Genomic DNA, 19,533 nt, shown 5'->3' with positions numbered 1-19,533 from the left:
AATTTAATATCTATATGCCCAGGATGAAGTACAGAATTCTTTCCGTTTTGTTGCAGAAATACGGGGAATAGCAATATGTAACCTTCTGGAAGGCAAATGCCTCTCTGCTTCCACACCCATCTCTGTGGCCACTGAGGCATTGACTAGATAGACTGAAGGAATGTCCCTGCCCGACATTGAAAAGCTCAAGTCAAAAACTAACAAGTTTGTTATCAGTGACAGGCTCTTATAGATAAAGCACAGAAGGTTCCCATGGCTCAAAAAATCTGTTGTGACTTCCTATGTGACCTTGGCCAAGTCATTTAATTTTTATTTAATACAATTACAGTAGACAGCATATTCTCTTCAAGCCTAGCACGCTGTCTGCATTATTTTTACTGAGAAAAGATAGAGGTGTCAGTAACATGGTGCTCAGCACTCCAGTAGCTGCTCAAAATCACACACTTCTCCGCTTCTTGCAGAAGAACATCAAAGAATAAAAATTCTAATGAAATTATTTGTCTAATATTTTTGTAGAATATAATTATTATTGTAAAGACAATACCCTACCTTTTTTCCTATCTCTGATTTAAGAATACGTGAAACAGACTAAATCTAATCTCTTTTTTACTTCTTTTGTCAAGCCTTATATTTTGTGACTGTGTATTCAGCGATCAGTTCTTACTCTGCTGTTTTAAGACTATCGCCTATATTTGCATTAATTGAAATGAATAATTGAGGCGGTAATACCACCAGTCTCAGATTCATCAGGGCAGTCTCTTCTAGAAAAGGGACTGCTGGCTTTGCATTGGGATTGGCCACAAGCCTCCACTTGTAGTATAATCGTTGATAAAATATTTTAATATTGCCAGGAGCAGAACTGCCATGGAACTCAGCCTTAACCTTTGAGAAGTGTTTACCTATGGATGTGTTAAACACATCTCAGTAGGGTACCTGTGCACTGAGAGAAGATGGACATGAAGTCAGATTCCAAACTGCAGAATAAAGACTAGTTTGCATGGGAAACAGGCACATCCCTGAAACGAGGACCTTGTAACACTGTCACTGATGGCCTATCTTTCCCCATCATGTTACTCCTCTAGAGAATCTAATTTTGACTGGAAATGAAAAACTCTTTGGATTAAGCACCGCATTTCCTTAGCTAGGCGATGACGTGTGTAACACCGCTTTACCCATACTAAAACAGTTGAAGTAAATAAGTTGTTTCTGGCCATTTAAATTGCAGCTTTTGCTACAGTTCTGCTTATGAGAATCAAGTTTGTAGTACATGTTCAGGGTCGTCAAGTATTGCACAAATATGCTGCCCAATTCAGCTGTGTTTTAAGAGATAGCTTCGGTATGAAATGCTTACTCTACTGAACCACAGACTATTCTGGCTGATGGTGGGAGCTGTGTGCACTGCTCCTCAGGCAAAAGGTACTTTCGTGCTGTATTAGCACAGCTGCAACCAGTGGAGGTGCCCAAGCTGCAGTTCCCAGACTAAAAGAACGAGAATGTCCCTCAGCTCTGGACTTCCCATCCTTCCCAAGCTTCCTCAGTTCATAACAGCCACTAAAACTATTGACTTGGGGAGCCATATCCCTTGGATCGTTTGTTTTCCTGCCCACGAGGAAATGGAGTTGTCCTTAAAGATCCTAAGTGTGCTTTGAGCTCATATGTTGTCTATTGTTAGAGCAGGTGTGCCGATTACGTGCTGCAAGGTGGTGGGAGTTACAGGAATGGCCTATTTTACAGTTGTGTATGTAAGATTTGTCCAGAAGTGCCAAGGGAAAGAGATAATTGCTTTAATGGGTGCATTGGCAACTATAAATAAGTGGGCAGCTTTACTGAAGGAAGGGAAGAGAATCAAATTAACTTGAAAATGCAGAGGATTATTCAGAAACAAGTGAAGAGCAAAGGCCATATCTCTTTAGCTACTACACGTATTCTTTGTGTATGCGGTAATATTCCAGTGATAGCACCTTGTTTGCAATTTTACTTAACTACTGTATGCTTTCATGGTTGGATGGCTATTATTCCACATTAGGAGGGTGGAAATAATAGAATGATCAGAAAACCTGTAGTGCATACACTGGACGGTAATGCTCATTTATAGGTACTAAACAGCAATGGATAGCTGTGTAGTGGAAGTACCTGGACATGTTGGGGTGGAATTACTTGCTGCCTGCTTGTGGTTTATAGATATATATGTGGGAGAAGGGAGGGTTACCTTTGTGGCAGTGGTGTTGGGGTTTTGCTTGCTGTGGATAATTGGTGAACTGGTGTATGGAAGCATCTTGGTCACAGTTTAATGATGATTTGGTGCTGCTTATATATAATCCCTCCCCCACCCATGACAAACCTTCTCCCAGTTGGGGCTGGAGGAAATGAGTAATGCTTAACCCATTTGTGTGATCAATTCACTTAAGCAGCTACTGTGAAATGTTAATCACAACTTTAATTTGTACTGCATTAGCATTTTGATTAACTTGTAGGCTTGCTAGCACACTTGAAGCACTTTTACTCATAGTTACAGCTCGGAAATGACTTTTTGATTAATTAAGTTTGTTAGACAGCAGCTGAGCTTCCTGAATGCTAACCTTATGGGGCTAAAAGTTCAGGAGAAAGTTACTGGGAATAACTGTTGCTGTTGAAAAGGATTCTTGTGAATGCACTCAAAAATTTTTAATTATTGAAAAAATATTATATTACTACTTTGAAACTGACTTTAAAGAGGGTGATTTTATTATGAGAAAGATGCTGTATATTTTTCATAGTTTTGGTAAATTTGTGTACGATTTGGAACAAATGCCATCTTTAAGACATTGTTTATGCTAGGAAACTGGGATTTCTTGCCAAGAGATTTTTATCAAAAGCATTTTGTTGTATTTACAGCTCACTAGCATAGTGGAGAATATCAATTTATTAATTAATAATTTGAAAATAAATTGGATATTGGGACTCAAGTTCTGAACACGTTGGGTTATGCCCTACCAAGTTTACATTGCTGGTATCACATTCCATAGCTGCTTTTATCTCTGTAATACTATCCAAAAAAAAAAGTAAGAACCCAAGGGTTGCACTCCACTAAATGTAGACAGTAAGTGATTTGTCCTTTCCCTGGTTCTGATCGTACTAATAATGTTACTATGGAGGCTAAAGGAGAACACAGGGATAGGAATCTTACAAAGCAGCTAGGAAGGTCATAATTTGCATACATCAGTGAGACCTTTATGATGATGGGAGAATGAAGAATTAGTCTCTCCTATGGGGTAGCAGAGCATATGGAAGAGGGAGCTGAATATGCTTGTAAAAAAAAGTGAAGGGAAGGGGGATGCAGAGGGCAGTATAAAAGGAGTGCCTCCTGAATAGGATTAATTACATCTTATTCACTGTATCTCTGATAAAGTACAAGGGGGGGGGGGTGTCTGTAGGCTGAAACTATACAGATGTATGAGTCTGATTTAATTAATCTGAAAGACTTCCTCTCCCTCCCCAAATTAATAAATTTCTAAAAAGTAATCTTGGACTAGATCTCTGAAGTGCAAAGGTTCTGTAGATACCTCTTTTGCCAATATATGACATAAAAAAGGTAGTGACCTTAAAACCCTCTGTAAGACTTCTTCAAATAAATTCCAACTTTTCAAGTCAGTTGTTGTTTCTGGGGTATATAATTGAAGCATCATAATCATGATTTATATAAAAACATTAAACTTATAGTACATGGCATGCTTTAACATCTGGAAAAATATTTTACTTGTAGTAGTATGATCTCAAGTCACATGTGGATCATAATATAATATTACATATTGGAAGTTTTCCTACATTTGAAGCGTGTGCAAAAAAGTATTATTATTATTAATATTCTGAATTCATAGTTTTCAGAAAAATGGGTAAAATGCATACACTTTTGCATATTATTATCTATAAATATTTGTCATATAAACTCTGTAGTCCTAAACAGCTGTAATTAGGCACCATTCTAATGATTTTAACTTGTATTTCTAACTGAAGTTTAGTCCTAGACAACAGAATTTATATTATCATGCAGCGAAGACAAGAGTGGGGATATTTTGATTATTTGATATTGAAATACTATATACAAATTCAGGTACAGAAACAGCCTTAACTCTGCTTTTTGATGTAACTGTGCAATACCAGTTTGAAGTATTTTAGTCTTACACAGTTTATTTCTTTTAAATACCTGTTTCCTTCCTCAAAGCACCACTACAGAGTAAGACTTATATTTGTTTGGCTGAGAATGTGTTGGATTTACATTACATAAACTTACAAGTCTAAGGTGAATGTCATTTTGTATAGAGGGCTGTATACATTAGTGTACCAACCTTCAGTTTCCCGAATGAAGCACTCAAGAAAGTGTCATAGCCTGTGAAGCACTCATACAAAAAATAAAATTAATCTTTTAAGAGTGGATAAATTTGAGCCAGGAAACTCACCCTGAGTGCTCCTGAAGTTTCAGCCCCCATCCACCAAGTCATTACCACCAATGGCATCACTGTAGGCAGTCAACTTTTAGCTTAGTAATCACAGATGTAATTCTCAGCTGGAATGGCACTTCTTACATTACCTTAGTCTCCCTTAGCTAGCCTCTGTATCCAGAGCAGTTATCATTGTTCATTTAGCTTCATTGCGACTTTCCTTAAATATAATTTAGCCACAAAATATCGACATTTATATTTACAAAGTTTACAATTATATTTATATTTACAGTATTTAAGTAGAAATGCTTAGTATATTCAGAGCTATAGGACAGGTGACTTCAAGCAGAAGAAGCAATTATTCCAAGCAGTATACAGTCTCCTAATAAGATGCAAGCTGTTTCATTTTAACACTTCAATAACTTATCTTAAAGGAAAAAGCTATTTAATTCATTTGAGTAGATCAGATATTCTGCCAATTGTACAGTCTCTGTTCCCCTGCCACCTATTCAGTCGTACAAGAGTGATCCAGACTATCTGGCTTTCAAATGACTGATGTGAAAGTAATACCAAAAACAGTGTTAAAACTTTGCAAAAAGTTTCTAAAATAAAAGATTTTGCAATCAGGATATTTTAGTTCCTAGACAAATCTTAATGGGGGAGGGGGGGGAGTGGAGCAGATATGTTTATTATGGAACAATTTACTATCTGTTGTTTTGAGCATATATATTCAGAGTGCTTAAAAACACCAAAGAAAAGCAATGTTTTGCTATCAGTGAGTGTTCCACACACACTTCTCCCACATCTTGCCTCCATCTTTGCTTCCCCTCCAGCTAAGGAATTATAAACCATAATTGAAATTCCAAGCATCGGTAGTAACTTTGGCTAAAAAGAGAGAGACTGTTAAATCTGAGCTTCATGTTAGACCAGAAAGGTACAATTTGATCAGTTTAAGTAATTCAGTACCTTAAGGGCAACCAACCACTGCTCCTGAAAATAAGATGATAGAAACCTGATAATAGATGCTGAGGGTTTCATATTAATGTACTTCTGGAATGAAGAAAGAAAGAACAAGATTTTGATCCAAACATTTTGATATTCAATTCTGAATATCATCAAAATGAAAATTTTTGCCATACCTGACAGGTATACCTACATCAATCAGTTACTGAGCATCAGCTTTTTTGTCCTACCAATGCCATGGTTTATAGCTTGTTGCTACCCATGTTGGTACAAGCCAAGGTATTTTTGATAATGAGAGACAAAATGTTAAAGGATGTGTCACTAACTGCTATTATTACTTTGTTGTTGTCCAAGTATGACACTTGAAAGGCTTAAAAGCTAACGCCTGATTCTTTCAATAAAACCTGTCTCAGTATAGGCCTCTGCTTTTATTCTCCTAAGTGCAGGAAGAGGCCCAAATAGGATGATGGTAAGCATTTTTTTCATTATAACAAGCAACAGTTCCCTTGACTCCATGTGTTTACCCCATCTTTTCTGCTTTAGGTTAAAAAGTAGTGGGCTTAGGGCTTTTTTTTTTTCAATTTGTTGGTTTACCAAAAAATATTTGTATCATTTTTCTGTAAGTAAAAGCATCTTTACAGTTCTGTTGGTTTGTTTCTTGCACTCGCTGTCCTCTTCTCTTAATTTTTTCTCTGTGATGAAGTTATCCTGTGTTGGCATGAAATTGGGAGGCTAGAAAGGCAGGTAACCAATTTGTGCCATTTCTCAGTTTAGAATAATATTCTTAATCGTTCCAATCTTATCAACTATAAGATATTTAGAAATTACAATTATACTGGTTAGTACTTAAAAACAACAACAACAACAAACCAAACAAGTAGCAACTGGAGAAACTAAAGAGAATAAATGTTATTCATCAGATAACATAAATATTAAATACTTAGCTTTTTTTCTTTTGCCTTTTATATTATTTTCTTTATTTTGTTGCTACATTTTATGTAGCTAATTTGGAGATAGGGGAATGACTCAATTTGATACCTTGAATATTTATAGGAATTTCAATAACCATATAAGTATCAAGCATCTGTGTTTTACACTTAGCAGAAAATGAAACGTGTGCGGGTTTCCAAGGCAGCAGATGAAACAAGCCAACTTTACCATTGTTCTGACTTTTTCACAATGTCACTGTCTTGGATTTCACATCCAGATAGAGATGCTGTGAATAAATTCTATGGGTGAAGAAGCAGAAAATAAGGAGGAAAAGAGGATTTGCCATGTGGATTCATTATAACAATGTGGAACACAGAGTCTCACACACACAGGCTTTCCTTACTCCCTACGGGATATCTATCTGTAGGCCTCTATCAATTTCTAGGAGATTTTCTATGTGAAAGGATCCTCCAGTTAATTTCAGTGTCTAGCTTGTTTTAGATTTGTCTTTCTCTTACATCTTCTCTCTTCCTTTCCCCTTTTCAAACCTCTGTTAAAAGGGGTGGGGGTAGGGGAATAGATTTAAAAAAAAAAAAAAGGAAAGAAAGAAAACAATTAAAACAGTGTTATGCATGTATCCTCAGAAGCATTTTATGAAAATACCACTGCTTCATGCTGACTAAATATACAACTTACTGTTTCTTCTTGCTGCTCATGGAAAAGACAGGATATCTGTACACCCATTATTCTTCATGTATATACAGCAGTCTTGTCATTGAGGAACACGATGTTTCAGGCTGTGTCAGAATAGCAGAAAAGAAAGAACAAGAATCAGGTAGTGGAGGATAGGAGAGAGATACTGTACTGTCTCAGCAACATGCTCAGAGACACAGACTGTGCCGTATGTGTAGACTTCAATATATTTTAAAATGTGGAAGCGGTTAGAGAGCGACTTGCCCTGTAAGTTTAGAAGGCGGACTTCACTCTGATACATGCTGAGAACAATTCCCTCTTTATCTGACTAAAAATCATGTGAACCAATGCATAAATCTACAGGCCATGAAGCTGCTCCTTTCAAATGTGATTTCTAACATAATTTTATTTTCTGTTTGGTAAAAATAATCGTGCCTGGAAATCACCTTGGCAGGCCAAGTGAAAAGACAGAGAAAGAAAGCCATTAATGTTGTGCTGTGAGGTACTATTTCTAGGGTCACTAGGAATGTTATTAGAGTGTTTCAGGGTGCTATGGCTTTTCCTTCAAAAAAGACAAGTTAAACATTAAATCTAGATCTTTATTAGCTGAAATGCTCTTTATCCACAATTCATGAGAAATGAGACATTTGTGTAATACAGGGTAACACTTTAAATGTTTTTCTAAGTGTCACTGATCTTATCACCCCAATCTGGAATAAAACCTGTTGAAATTGCATTGTAAACTGCTAAAATAAACTCTGTGACTGGCCAGCACTGCAACTGACTTGTGTCTTTAAACTCAGTATTTCACCAGAATCAGTGTAATTTAATTGAAATAGCTCTGCGTGTGTAAACAACTCCTTTGTTTAAAGAAGATTTCACTGTTTAGTTTGCCTTAAGTAAATGCTGCCTTTTGTTTGTCTGTAAAACATTTGATTAAATGTAAAGACTTACATAGACAGCTTCTCCTCATTACACTAGTGGCTGGAAAATAAGTTAAAACGATGGAGGTATCTGCTGTCTAAGGACGTATCAAACAAAATCATTTGTCTTTAAAAGAAAAACCCATGGAAACATCTTAAGCTTAGTCCTAAAATCAAACTACAACTCTCTTAATACCAAGAAAATGGTATTAAGAAGTGTTGAAACTATTCAATATACCAGACTCTCTTCTTGCTTTCTTAAAAAAATGTTTTCTAGTATTTTAATCAAATTCCAAATTTCTTACAAGGCAAACCACTTTTAAATACATGACTTTCTACTGAATTAGAGTGTTGTAATGTGAGGACGCACACTTTATTGTGATCATAATGGTATAAACAACAAAATAAGCAAGACAACTAACATATTACAATTTTTTTCACCAGCCAAAATGCTTCTATAAATCATAATAATTGTTTTAATGTACTCTAGACAGGGTGAAAAGTATACTATATATGCAAATAACTGCATTTAAAAAAAAAGTTGAAACCAAAAGCTCATGTTTGGTCCTTTGTCCTTTGGAAGAAATTTTAAATTCTCTTTCAGACTAACCAAACAGAATTTAAGTCCAGTCAGGAAAAAAGCAAGCATAACAATTTTTTCGTGTCAATAGGGCCACTCGCAATGCACAATCCATAATGAATTTTGCAGATTTAGATCTTTATGCTAGTGATACTTATAGTATACCTTTTACTTGGATTGTTGAAAACATAGTAAGTAGAAATGGACAGAAACTCATGAAACATGGAAGGCAGGATGATCGCTAACGCTTTAAAGTGTGATGTGTAGCTGCATGGTGGGGGGGAGGTGTTTGCTTGGGTTTTTTATGTACTTTGGGAAAGCTTTTCAGATTCAGGATAGAGATGCCAAAGGAGAGACAGCCTCATTTTCAAGATAGTCAACTGTTCACAATGCAAAGGGTGAAATCCATGTTATTTCTGACTGCTCTTACTCACCCTCGCTAAACTGTTAGCTATTTTGTAATCTTTCTTCAAGATCTCAAGTTAGGGGTCAGTGTTGAACAAAACCTCAAAAATGCTCATTAAGCTAAATTTTAGTCTTTTTATCTAGTCCAATTCAAGAGATGTTTTAAGTCCTTAGGTTAAATTGGGAATAACTGTTACTCATAAGTGACATTAGTATTAATTTTTGAACAATTGTAAATATGATGTTGTTCTTCAATAGTTCAAGGATTTTTGAGTAATTCTGCAATTCTGGCACAGCTCTCATGTCACAATATGAACCAATACTAAAGTTAATTGTAACTTCTTCCTTTACAGTAAACTTTGAGATGTATTCCTTTCATTCTGAGTTGGATTATGTAAAAGAGAGGTTATTTGTAAGGAAAAGATCCCACTGTCTGCTCTCACCCCCACAAACATGGTGTAAATTATCTTTTCAAGGGTAAGAGTTGATGATGATGCATGACTTAATCCATCTTTTTTCAAGGTTAACTCAAGAGATGCCTACTGCCATCAGTAGAGGTTGAAGTAAATTCCTATGTTGAAGGCCTAGAAACTCCTGTATGTTAAACATTAAATAAATGCTCTTACTTGTATGAACCAGGTACACAATTATACTTGCATTCTCTTTTTTTTTTTATATGTCTCTTTTGATTAGGCAATGCTGGATGTTGCAGCACATCATGGCTGGCTGGTAACTGCTCTGAATATAACCAGTCTGGTGCAGATGGTGGTTCAGGGCAGATGGATACATGACTCCTCACTGCTTACTTTGCCCAATATAGAGCTACACCACCTTCACCTTTTTCGGTATGTAATTCTTTTAAGTGTTTGCAGGTTTGCAGTTTCATTCCACTTCTGACTGCTGATTGTGTTTGAATGTCATTGTTGTGCTCGAGAACGTTCATTAATGCACCAGAAGCAGAACTCATTCTTTCACAGTGATGCTTTCCCAAATGGAATTTCTGTTTCTGTTTTCAATATTCATTGATTAATTAACTCCCACAGATTATTTTGAGAACCATGATTCGAGACAAATTAACAAGAGATCACTGGAAGGGTTCCAAGTCCTAACAAATCTAACTGTGTATATTAATTATCTCTTTATTTTAATCCATTATAAAAATACATTAGTATCCATCTTAATATCATAGATAATGCTAAGCTCTATAGATGCCTAGATGATGCAGTAATTAATGCTACCCAAAAATAAATGACCAACATTGAATAACAGAAAGCAGTATCAAGTTTTACCACCAAAACAACTGAAAACAAATGTTTGCCTTCCCTCCCTGGGCATATGTTTTGCTGTCTGTATCAGGAAGTGGAGCCAAGGCAAAAGGAAGAGTGTGTATGGAGGTTACCAAGGACCTATCGAGTGTCTTCCCGAACTAATGGCTGCCTGCGAAGGAAAAGAGAATGTTTTTGCTTCCATTGTGGACAGTGAATTGCAAACAGCACACATTTCACAGGTAATACTTTCTATCCATTTGGTCGTTATCAATGTGATTGGAAAGGAAGAGTAGTTGGGAAAAGAAATACTCACTTCACTTCCTCTCAGCAAATATCATGTGATGTTCTGTATAAAGTGCAACACATTCATTCCTCTAATTTCAAGGTACTGCTAGCTTTACAGAGGTTCTTCTCTGCCTGTTTTCTTAATATTATTTTCACTTAATCCTTGCTAACCAGTAACAGAGTCTGGTTTATGGCTGATATTACCAGATCTCTTTGCTCTAAAGATGCTTCTCTAGGTCATTCAATCTGCTGAGTGTTATCCACCTTTTCATAGCCAGCTATGCACTAGGAATACATGCATTGCAAATGTCATCATAACTGGTTTCTGAAGTGGTCTGTCAAACACCATTTTTTCCTGAGAATACCCTTAGTAAAAGATCCAGCACTCATTTTCTATTTGAAACAGAAAAAGCAGATGAAAATTTCACACTTCACAGGGGGAAGAAAAAAATACTATTCCAAAATCCTGAGGCTGCCAGAGTCTTATTTTCAGTTTGATTTTCAAGCCATTCCTGGCAAAGGACAGCTATATTCCATAGTATTCATTGCATGCTAAGCCTATTGATTTCAAAGAAATGTATGAAAGATGAAAACTTCAAATGTTTTTTATTTGAATATTTAAAAGGACAGCAATATGTCCTGTATTTGACTGTTCAGCTTCAGTTAAACCTTTTACTGGTATGCAAACAAGAAGAAAAGTACTTAAATGTCTATAACAGACATCTGCATTTGTAACTAAATTAACATCAAAATTTTGAATTAAGAAAATGTATTGACATCAAAACAAGGCTTCCTTTAACAACAGATTTCTAACATAATACACATTGATTTCAGTCCAACTTTTAGATGTGATAAAAAATTAGAACATTGTTATAATTAGTTCAGGGAGAACTCAGAAGTAAACTTACTTAATTTATTTGCATAAATTGCCATTCTGTTATCTTTAAAAGCAAATGCAAATTGGCTCTGTCTGATATGATGATGGTTATTTGGCTCAAAAGTGCTTCAATTTGCGTAGCAATCTGGTGTCGTCTCTGCAGTGAGGCGATCCCAGGTAACATACAAATCCTGAATTATTCCAGAAATTAGTATGTTTAAAGCATCAATTTAAGTGCTAATTGCAGTAGTAATGAGAAAAAGCAGTACTACTGTGAGATTTGCATCTACTGCCCCATCAGTATGCCTGGAACGGCTGCTGACTGGCAGAGGATTTGGCTGCTAATTAAATAATTGTATGCATGGCAGTGTTCTCGTCTGATTCAATAGATGAAGATTAATCCTCAGATAAATATGTTTGGCTGGTATTGAAATGTCTTAGCAGTTTCTTCAAAAATAGCTTGTGTGTATGTGGTGTGTACATTCACGCTGTGAATGACTCTATGCCTCTATATATCTGTTTGTAAATACAGATACATATAAGATGGAAAAACACATGTCTTAGCATCATATAAGGAGAAAGTTTCATTTCCATGAGTTGGGAATGGCCGTATTGGGTATAGCAAAGCCATGACTGTATTATGCAGGTCATTGCAAATGTGAAACCTTTATACCAGTATTTTATATTCTTTACAGCTTTTTTTTTTCAGGAAAAAAAAACAAAAAAACAAAAACTATTGTAATACCTTGCACAGAATTCAAATTCATATTGAGACTGCTTGTTGAGTGTCTTCAGATGTAAAGTCTTTCAGTGCACACTTAGGGGCCAACCAAGAGAAAAATTCTTCAATAAAGAATGCATCTTTATGATACATTTTCTGTAAAGAAAGAATATAAGATTACAGAGTTTAAGCCTAGCATTCTGGCATCAGACCTGAACAAAGTCCAATAGAGTAGTGAGTACACCACTAAATTGCCAGAAACATTCTTTTCCTAACAAACCTTTTACTTCTCACAGTATATTGAACCTATACCTTAAACCTGTTACTAGCATGAAACTGGTAAAACCAGCTTGAGCTTTACATAAATTTGAGGCAGATAGGAGAAGGAAGAAACTTCATATTTGGAAAGATGAAAATGTCTTTTAAGCAGATTGGTAATTAATTTTTAAATAGCAGCTCTTGAAGCTGCTCATGGATTTGGAATATTAGGCTAAGTCCTGGGGAGACAGATTATTGGCAAAAATGCTAATGATGTTATCAAAGGTTCATGAAGAATTTCTCATGTGATTATGATTTGAATCTATGGGTTTGGTAGGTAAATATATATACAGTATATAGGTACATGCACACGCTGGGAATGTTGTTATATTTAAAACGAGATAATATGTGTTTGTCTTATCCTATACAGCAAAAAAAACCAGTAAAATTGTCAAGAACTATCTAACTAACATGGGAGCCTGAGTTTAATTTTCCAAAAGTTAGTTATAATCCTAAAACTCATTGAAAGTCAGTGGGGCTTTAAAAGGTGACAGTCTAAATTCAAAAACTATTTAGACTGTTACTCTGATCTTTGGCCTAAGCTCCATGTTTGTTTCCATGATTCATTCTGAATCATATTTCTTTAACAAATCTTTTTCAGTTTCTAAGTCACTTAGGCATTAGGCACCTTTTAAAATACTAAGCTGATATTTATCTTACTGAAAGAGAAAAAAGAAACCTCAAGATTGAAAAAAATATTATCCTTGCTGTAGTATTAGCTGCTTTTACCCTGGAAGTATGTGTTCCTGTAATCTTCTTTTTCATTTTCAGCTGCTACTACTTGGCTTTTTTCCTCAGTAAGAAAAGCATTTCTTCATTTTCTTCATGTTGCGTGGATGATAAAAAGGCAGCCTGCTGTTCATACTGTATCAATGATAAAGCAGTACTAACTTTGCCTTTAATTTTCAAATACACAGGGCCTGGAGAATGACACATTACAACTACTTTCTTATCTAATTAGAAAGTTACTCAGAGTTACTTTGGTTTGTTTGCACTGTAAAAGCTACATAAGGACATGACAGCCTTTGACAAATAGAATAATATGTTGGGGTTGCATGGTATAAACCAGACCAAATCATAGTCTTCAACAGAGCAACAGGTAATGCCCCTAAAGGAGTTAATACATTATGATCTCTGCTGAAATTAAACTTTGTTCTAACATAATTGTAGCAGGTCTTGTCCTCTGAGATGGTGCACATGGAAGTTTTCCAGGTAAATGATATCTAAAGTATAACCAAAGGGGTGCTCAGCAGGTTGGTGTATATTAGGGTGCCTCTGCTGAACACAGCAGAAGTACACTGCTTTTGTGCATGCAGAGTCTCACACAGTAGGTGTGTACAGGTCCTACAGTAAGCTTCATCTTAAAAACCTTTACATTAAACATAAAACCATTTGCCAGTTAAGGTGTTACTACTCAAGTTGTCTCATCCAGTGTGATCTGCTGGAGGTGATTTTAGTAGTGTCTTGTGTGTTAAATGTAGCAAAATCCTGGCAACAGCTAATTAATGAAGAATGTCTGTGGTGGTTTTTCTCCTTCTTCAAGGTGCTGCCTTTTTTTCCCCCTTTTGCCTTTCAGAGTTGGGACAAAGAGGAATCTCTTTTCCCTTAATGTTCTAGCTGTTTATTTTCTGTTATAATTTTCCTGTCCTTTCTTAGCTAAGGCACTATTCATCGGTGTCCCCTGCTTTTACACTGCAGTTCCTGAGGGCTCACAGCTGGCCCTCCCCACCTTCCCCATTGAACAGACACAGCTGTTCATGCAGCACACAGAAGAGGGAAGAAAGAGAGATTAGTTTTTAGCCTAAATCAGTTTTCTCGCTTAGTTCAGCCAGGCTCTGGTAATGCAGCCATTTTAATCCAACATAAGTCTGCACCGCAGTCGAAATGGGCAGTCCTGCCCTCCCTATGCCATTTTCACCTCCCCTGACCCAGCTCACTCCACAGCTGCACAAACGCTGTGGCTGGTTCAGGGGAGGAGGTGGGAGCGAGGGGAGGAGAGATCATACCAACCCTCTCGCTAACAGTCAGAATGGCCTGTAGCCAAGTGGCTATGTGAATGCTTGTGCCAGCAGGGGAGGAGGCTGGACCACTTCTTTCAGTGGCACTGAAGGTTCATGCTTATTCAGAGTACTCGCAGGATTAGAGAATATGCTTCTACAATCAGCTTTAAGCTGATCTAAGTTCATGCTGTCACCAAAATGATTAGCTAGCTGATCCATCTAGCTGCACAATCACAACATGGTAGTGCCGACATATCGGGGACAGAGAGGGGGGCGGCTAGCTGGAGGGGAGGGTATTGGAGAGAGGGACGGCACCGCCTTTTCCTACACAGTGCGACCTTAGGTCTGCTCACCCTGGCTGCTGTATCCCTAATTATGTATTAACATATACCATTACTGTCAGCGTGAACCATGGCAATGATGTCTCCAAAAAGCAAACTGAGCTTTTATTAGGGCTCTAGATCTTCTAGCACAGAAAAAAGTAATCAGAGATGCATCAAGCACAATCTAAATCTAAATGAAAACAGATTTTGTTGAAACACAAGATGGTCAAAACAAAACATGAAAAATATAATGTACTTTAGTCTTTTTCCAGATAAAACATTTCTGTTCCATGCCAGTATTGCCCGTGCGACTATGCCTACCCTCTTTGTTCCCACAAGTTCCTATTTTGACATCTGCTGGCTCTTTACCAAGACCAATATTCTTTCCTTCTTCTCCTTCCCACCCTCTAGCTTTTCATATGTGTTGTTTGAAAACATGGGTGAAGTGCTGATTCCTGTTTTGTTTTGGCGGTGGAGGGGAAGGAGAGCAGGGCAGAGGCTGGTTCTTGGTCTTTTGGTTTTTTTCTTCCAGTGCCAGTCTCATCTATCTTTTTCAGCCATAGTGAGGCCACAAATCACTGCCTCCATTCCACAGCCCATTTTTCCATTTCTTCTTCCTAACAAATTTCGTTGAGTGAACATGCTGGTTTTCTTTTTACTAAAGGAAAGCCTGCACTACTCCCCTCCATCTTTGTCACAACTTCTCAGAGCTGCTTTTCCTTGTCTGATAGAGACCTAAATGAGAGATACATAGGACTACATTTTCAGGATGCCTCTTTAAGGTTGAAGAGAGTGTCACGTTCAGCTACACAAATTGTATGCCTCTAACAACAGTTCTCTGTACAAGGATGAGAGAAAGTTGAGGGCCTGTTGCAGTTCATCAGAAACCACAGAGACTTAGGATTCCTCAGGAGGACTATAAGGAGGGTTCGTGAAGATCGATGCAAGAAAACCTTAAAAAAAAAAAAATTAGGGATAACTTTGGATATGCAGTTGAACTTTTGGTTAATTATCTGAACTGATCCTCTGAACTCTCTGAGGTTTGCCCATTGCTAATTAGCACTGCAGTGACTTGTTCTTTATGGATTATGCTAAGGAAGTTTAATTTAAAACTTAATTATACTAGTTTTTAAGTGGCTTATAGGGAAAAAATACTTTAATCGGGAGTGGTAAGGAATTTTTCCTGTGTTCAGACATCAGTAATCTTAGTGAGGCACGTGTAATGTGCTTGAGGAGTTTCACATTTGTTTTATTTGCTTAGAAGAAAGTAGAGTAAGAGGTTAATGAAAAGTATTTTATGCTTGTGATCGAGAGTTGTACGATTATATATGATATTCTAATACATAATAAAATATTATTAATACAGAATAAATATGTAGAGTGCACATTGAATTGTTATTGTTACAGTGACAATGACTGTATAGATAGTCCTGTAATCCACAGGGATCTGTTTTTCCTACAGGCTTGGAATTTCTTGTGCCGTTTGCCAATTCTAAACGTCAGCCTGAGCATTAAGGGCTGTTGGGATGACCCAGTTCAGCCACAGAACGAAGTGCCTGTTCCTTCTTTGACAACAGACACACGAGATGACAAAAGGTGGATTAAATTACATGCTGATCAAGAGTATGTGCTCCAAGTAAATCTGCAGAGAACCCAGATGGGGTATCAGGTAGATTACTTTATCATTTCCTTCCCAAGTGCACAAGTTTCCAATAATCCATTTACATTATCAGTAATGCTTTATACAGCATCACAGGTTTTTTTATGGTTTAAGTATTATGTAAATTATAAACACTTTCAAAGCCTTTTCTTAGTAATGAAGCAAATGGTTTTTCAGGTTGCAGTAGGATAGTAAATAGACTCTTAAGGTAAAACCCTAGAGCAATTCAAGTCAATGAAAAAATTCTCTCACTGTTTTTTTACAAACCAGAAACTCATAAAGTTCATTTGTTTGGGTACTATAAGCAGTGGCAGTGGCTATGATAACTTCACAGACAGTGTTTAAGTATTCACCAGCCCCAAACTCCTGCCACTTGTGCTCTTGCATATCCTGCTTCCCCAAAACAATTTATAAGCTTCCCATGTACCTCCAAACTGCTATGCCAGACCCATACCTATAAATATGTTTCCACTCATAACACATCCTCAGGCCTTTACTGAGGATATTTTCCTCATATTTTACATATGAAGCTTTTTTGAACAGCTCCTAGAACAACTTCTACTTACAATTCTTTTCCACACCTAAATTTCAGTCCCACCCCTTTGTTCCATTAAAGCACGTCCCATTTCTTCTTGGGCTGGTCACCTCACTGGGCCCGCAGCAGGTCTTCATGTGCCAAGCCAGAAACACCAGCAGCTGCACAGGTTTCCAACTGCTCTGCCCGTAGCAGCAGTAACTCGCTGTTTGTCAGCTCTTGGAGGAGTTAAGACCATGCCTCCTGCATTCAAATCAGGCACTGCTGACACTGTAGCTATCACTTACTTACTTATAGATGCATTTTTGGCATTTGCATACCATGAGCGGCATATGGACCACCATGATTATAATTTTGCTAATGAATTTTTCTAACATTTCAAACAACTAAGAACAACAATTACTAGCATTTTTGTTAAGATATGAAGAAAAGTTCAAGATGTAAGCAGAGAACAGTTTCAGATGTTAGTTCTGAGACTCTTAAGATAACTTCATTTTGATAAAAATAGTAACAGAGATACATATGTTCTGTTGTAAATCCTGAAGGTAACTTACCTACATTAGTTAAAGAATTATATTTGAAAAGTATTCTTTTTTCCCTGAAAGACTTCTTGTCCTGACTACTGCAGTTCACCATAGCTTCATGGGGAGACTATCTATCTCATTTATAGGAAGGAAAAAGGGTCAAAGCTTCTCCATAAGTCATTCTGTATGCTGTGCCAGTTAGTTACTGACAGAGCCTGTTCCTAACCAGAAGCCATGGAAAAGAAGGGAGCAGGAGCATTTTGTGCAGTGATCACTGTATTACAAACCTCTCCTAGAATTTGATCCCTCTTTTGTAAGAAACAGCTGGATCAAACTGTTTCTGAAGCTTCATTGCTATGGTGGTGCTTTTTCTTCTGTATAAATCTTCAGTAAAACCTTTCCCTCTACAGAACACGAAATGAATGCTGATTGAGTGTGCATCATTATATCTTCAGCTTCCAGCAGTAAAGTCACTGTCTTAAAGAATCACTGAAATAATCTTTCCTTTTGCTATATCAACCTCAAATAAAGACTTCAAGTGCTGTTTTTGTCTTTATATTAATCTTGAACAATATTGTTTAGCTTTATTTAAAGACACTAGGTTTACAATTAACCCTTCTGCAGAGAATAGCGTTTGGAATACATTAGATGAAATTACAATAAGGGAACAGTATTTCCATTCAAGTTTTAATAGCTTACAAAATAAGCGGAATAGTATCTTGTATTCTGGGTTTTTCTCTGTGGACTGTGTTTTTATTTTTTTTTTTTAAAAACACTTCATCTGAAAAGAAATAACAAAAATATTTTAGTCTGGCTAAATTATAGTCTTAGGTAACAATTCACAACAATGTAGTTTAGAGGTGGTTTTTATTCAGGGAAGAATGGCATTTTGGAAAGGTGATTTCTAGTTTTACTAAGCTGTTTCTTTTCCCCAACAGGGAAAGCAAGAGAGTAAAGCAGTGGCTCCTCGATTCCCCAAAGTTAAAGATGAAGGATGGTTTTTGATACTGGGAGAAGTTGATAAAAAAGAGCTCATCGCCCTGAAAAGAACTGGATATGTCAGAAATCAAAATACTGTTTCTGTTGCTTTTTATACTCCAGAAACTCCTGGAAAGTATGACAATTTGTAAATTAAGTTCTCTTAGTGATTATCTTTTCCAAGTAGTCAAGACCTAATTTCCACACTAACAATTCTGCTTTTTACATTTTAGGTGTATCTACACATTGTATCTCATGAGTGACAGCTATCTTGGTATGGACCAACAGTACGATATTTACCTGAACATTATACCAGCTAGTACTTCAGCACAGGTCACAACAGAGGTGTCTGATGCTATGAGTCACCTGGCTCTGAAGTAAGGTGATCTGAAAAGTCCATTCAGAAGAACTGGTTTTGCAGCTAAAGACATCTGGTCATTCTGGACATCCAAAAATGCATTTGCCTTAGTGGAACCAACTTCAAACCTCAAGACAACTAGGAAATTGAAAGTGACTACTGTATTGACTCTGGTAACACAGAGTTAGCCACAGTGGCCTTACTCCTTTATGAAGATTTGTCTTTTCCTGTTTCATCTTTCTTCTTTCAGAGGTTATATTGTTAACTGAGTTTTGACACATCAAAATGAAAGACTAAACGATATTGTAATTTGTGCAAATTTAGGGCTATAGTCTTAATTTTGGAAAGTGTTCTGTAGCCTACGTATTAATGTAGTTTAAATAGTCAACTTTTTTAATTTATAGGGAAAAATACAAAATTTGATCTAAGAAGTGCTGAAAATATTGATGGGTGTGTTATGTCACATTTAATAAAAATATGTCCATAAGAATGTTTTGTGTTAGATTTTTCAGTGTAAAATAGGATATATAGTAACAAAATCCTCCTCTTATGCATACTACATTTTGAAGGTGATAATCTAAAGGAAAAATGTCACAAATCTGTATTAATTATATATGCAGTAAATCCGGTTATAAAGGCATGCTAAATAGTATAAAATATTTCCAGTATAGCAATGATGCAATTTATATATAGATCATAATTAAAGTTTACCCTTCAGATGTATGTACATACATATATACACACACACCCCCCATACATATATATTACATATTT

The 19,533-nt window shown here is 36.6% G+C and overlaps 1 protein-coding gene across 4 annotated transcripts in view; it reads left to right on the top strand.

Annotated features, from left to right (window-relative positions):
* Positions 1-19,249, top strand: part of ASCC3 (activating signal cointegrator 1 complex subunit 3) — a 276,733-nt gene extending 257,484 nt beyond the window's left edge. For 3 of the 4 annotated variants that reach the window (XM_075046673.1, XM_075046672.1, XM_075046674.1), the window contains 5 exons: positions 9,606-9,757; positions 10,269-10,419; positions 16,167-16,373; positions 18,362-18,537; positions 18,635-19,249. In XM_075046673.1, the coding sequence (XP_074902774.1) occupies positions 9,606-9,757; positions 10,269-10,419; positions 16,167-16,373; positions 18,362-18,537; positions 18,635-18,782 (834 nt within the window). In that variant the 3' untranslated portion in view covers positions 18,783-19,249. Of the gene's footprint in view, positions 1-9,605; positions 9,758-10,268; positions 10,420-16,166; positions 16,374-18,361; positions 18,538-18,634 lie in introns of those variants that run through there. The other variant, XR_012653054.1, reaches the window with a different exon arrangement.
* Positions 19,250-19,533: the final 284 nt, after the last annotated feature.

Source organism: Buteo buteo, chromosome 15 (assembly GCF_964188355.1).
Source record: "Buteo buteo chromosome 15, bButBut1.hap1.1, whole genome shotgun sequence".
Taxonomy (NCBI): Eukaryota; Metazoa; Chordata; class Aves; order Accipitriformes; family Accipitridae; genus Buteo; species Buteo buteo.
The sequence above is the reverse complement of the archived record's forward strand: the minus strand, read 5'-3'. Positions and strand labels throughout refer to the sequence as shown.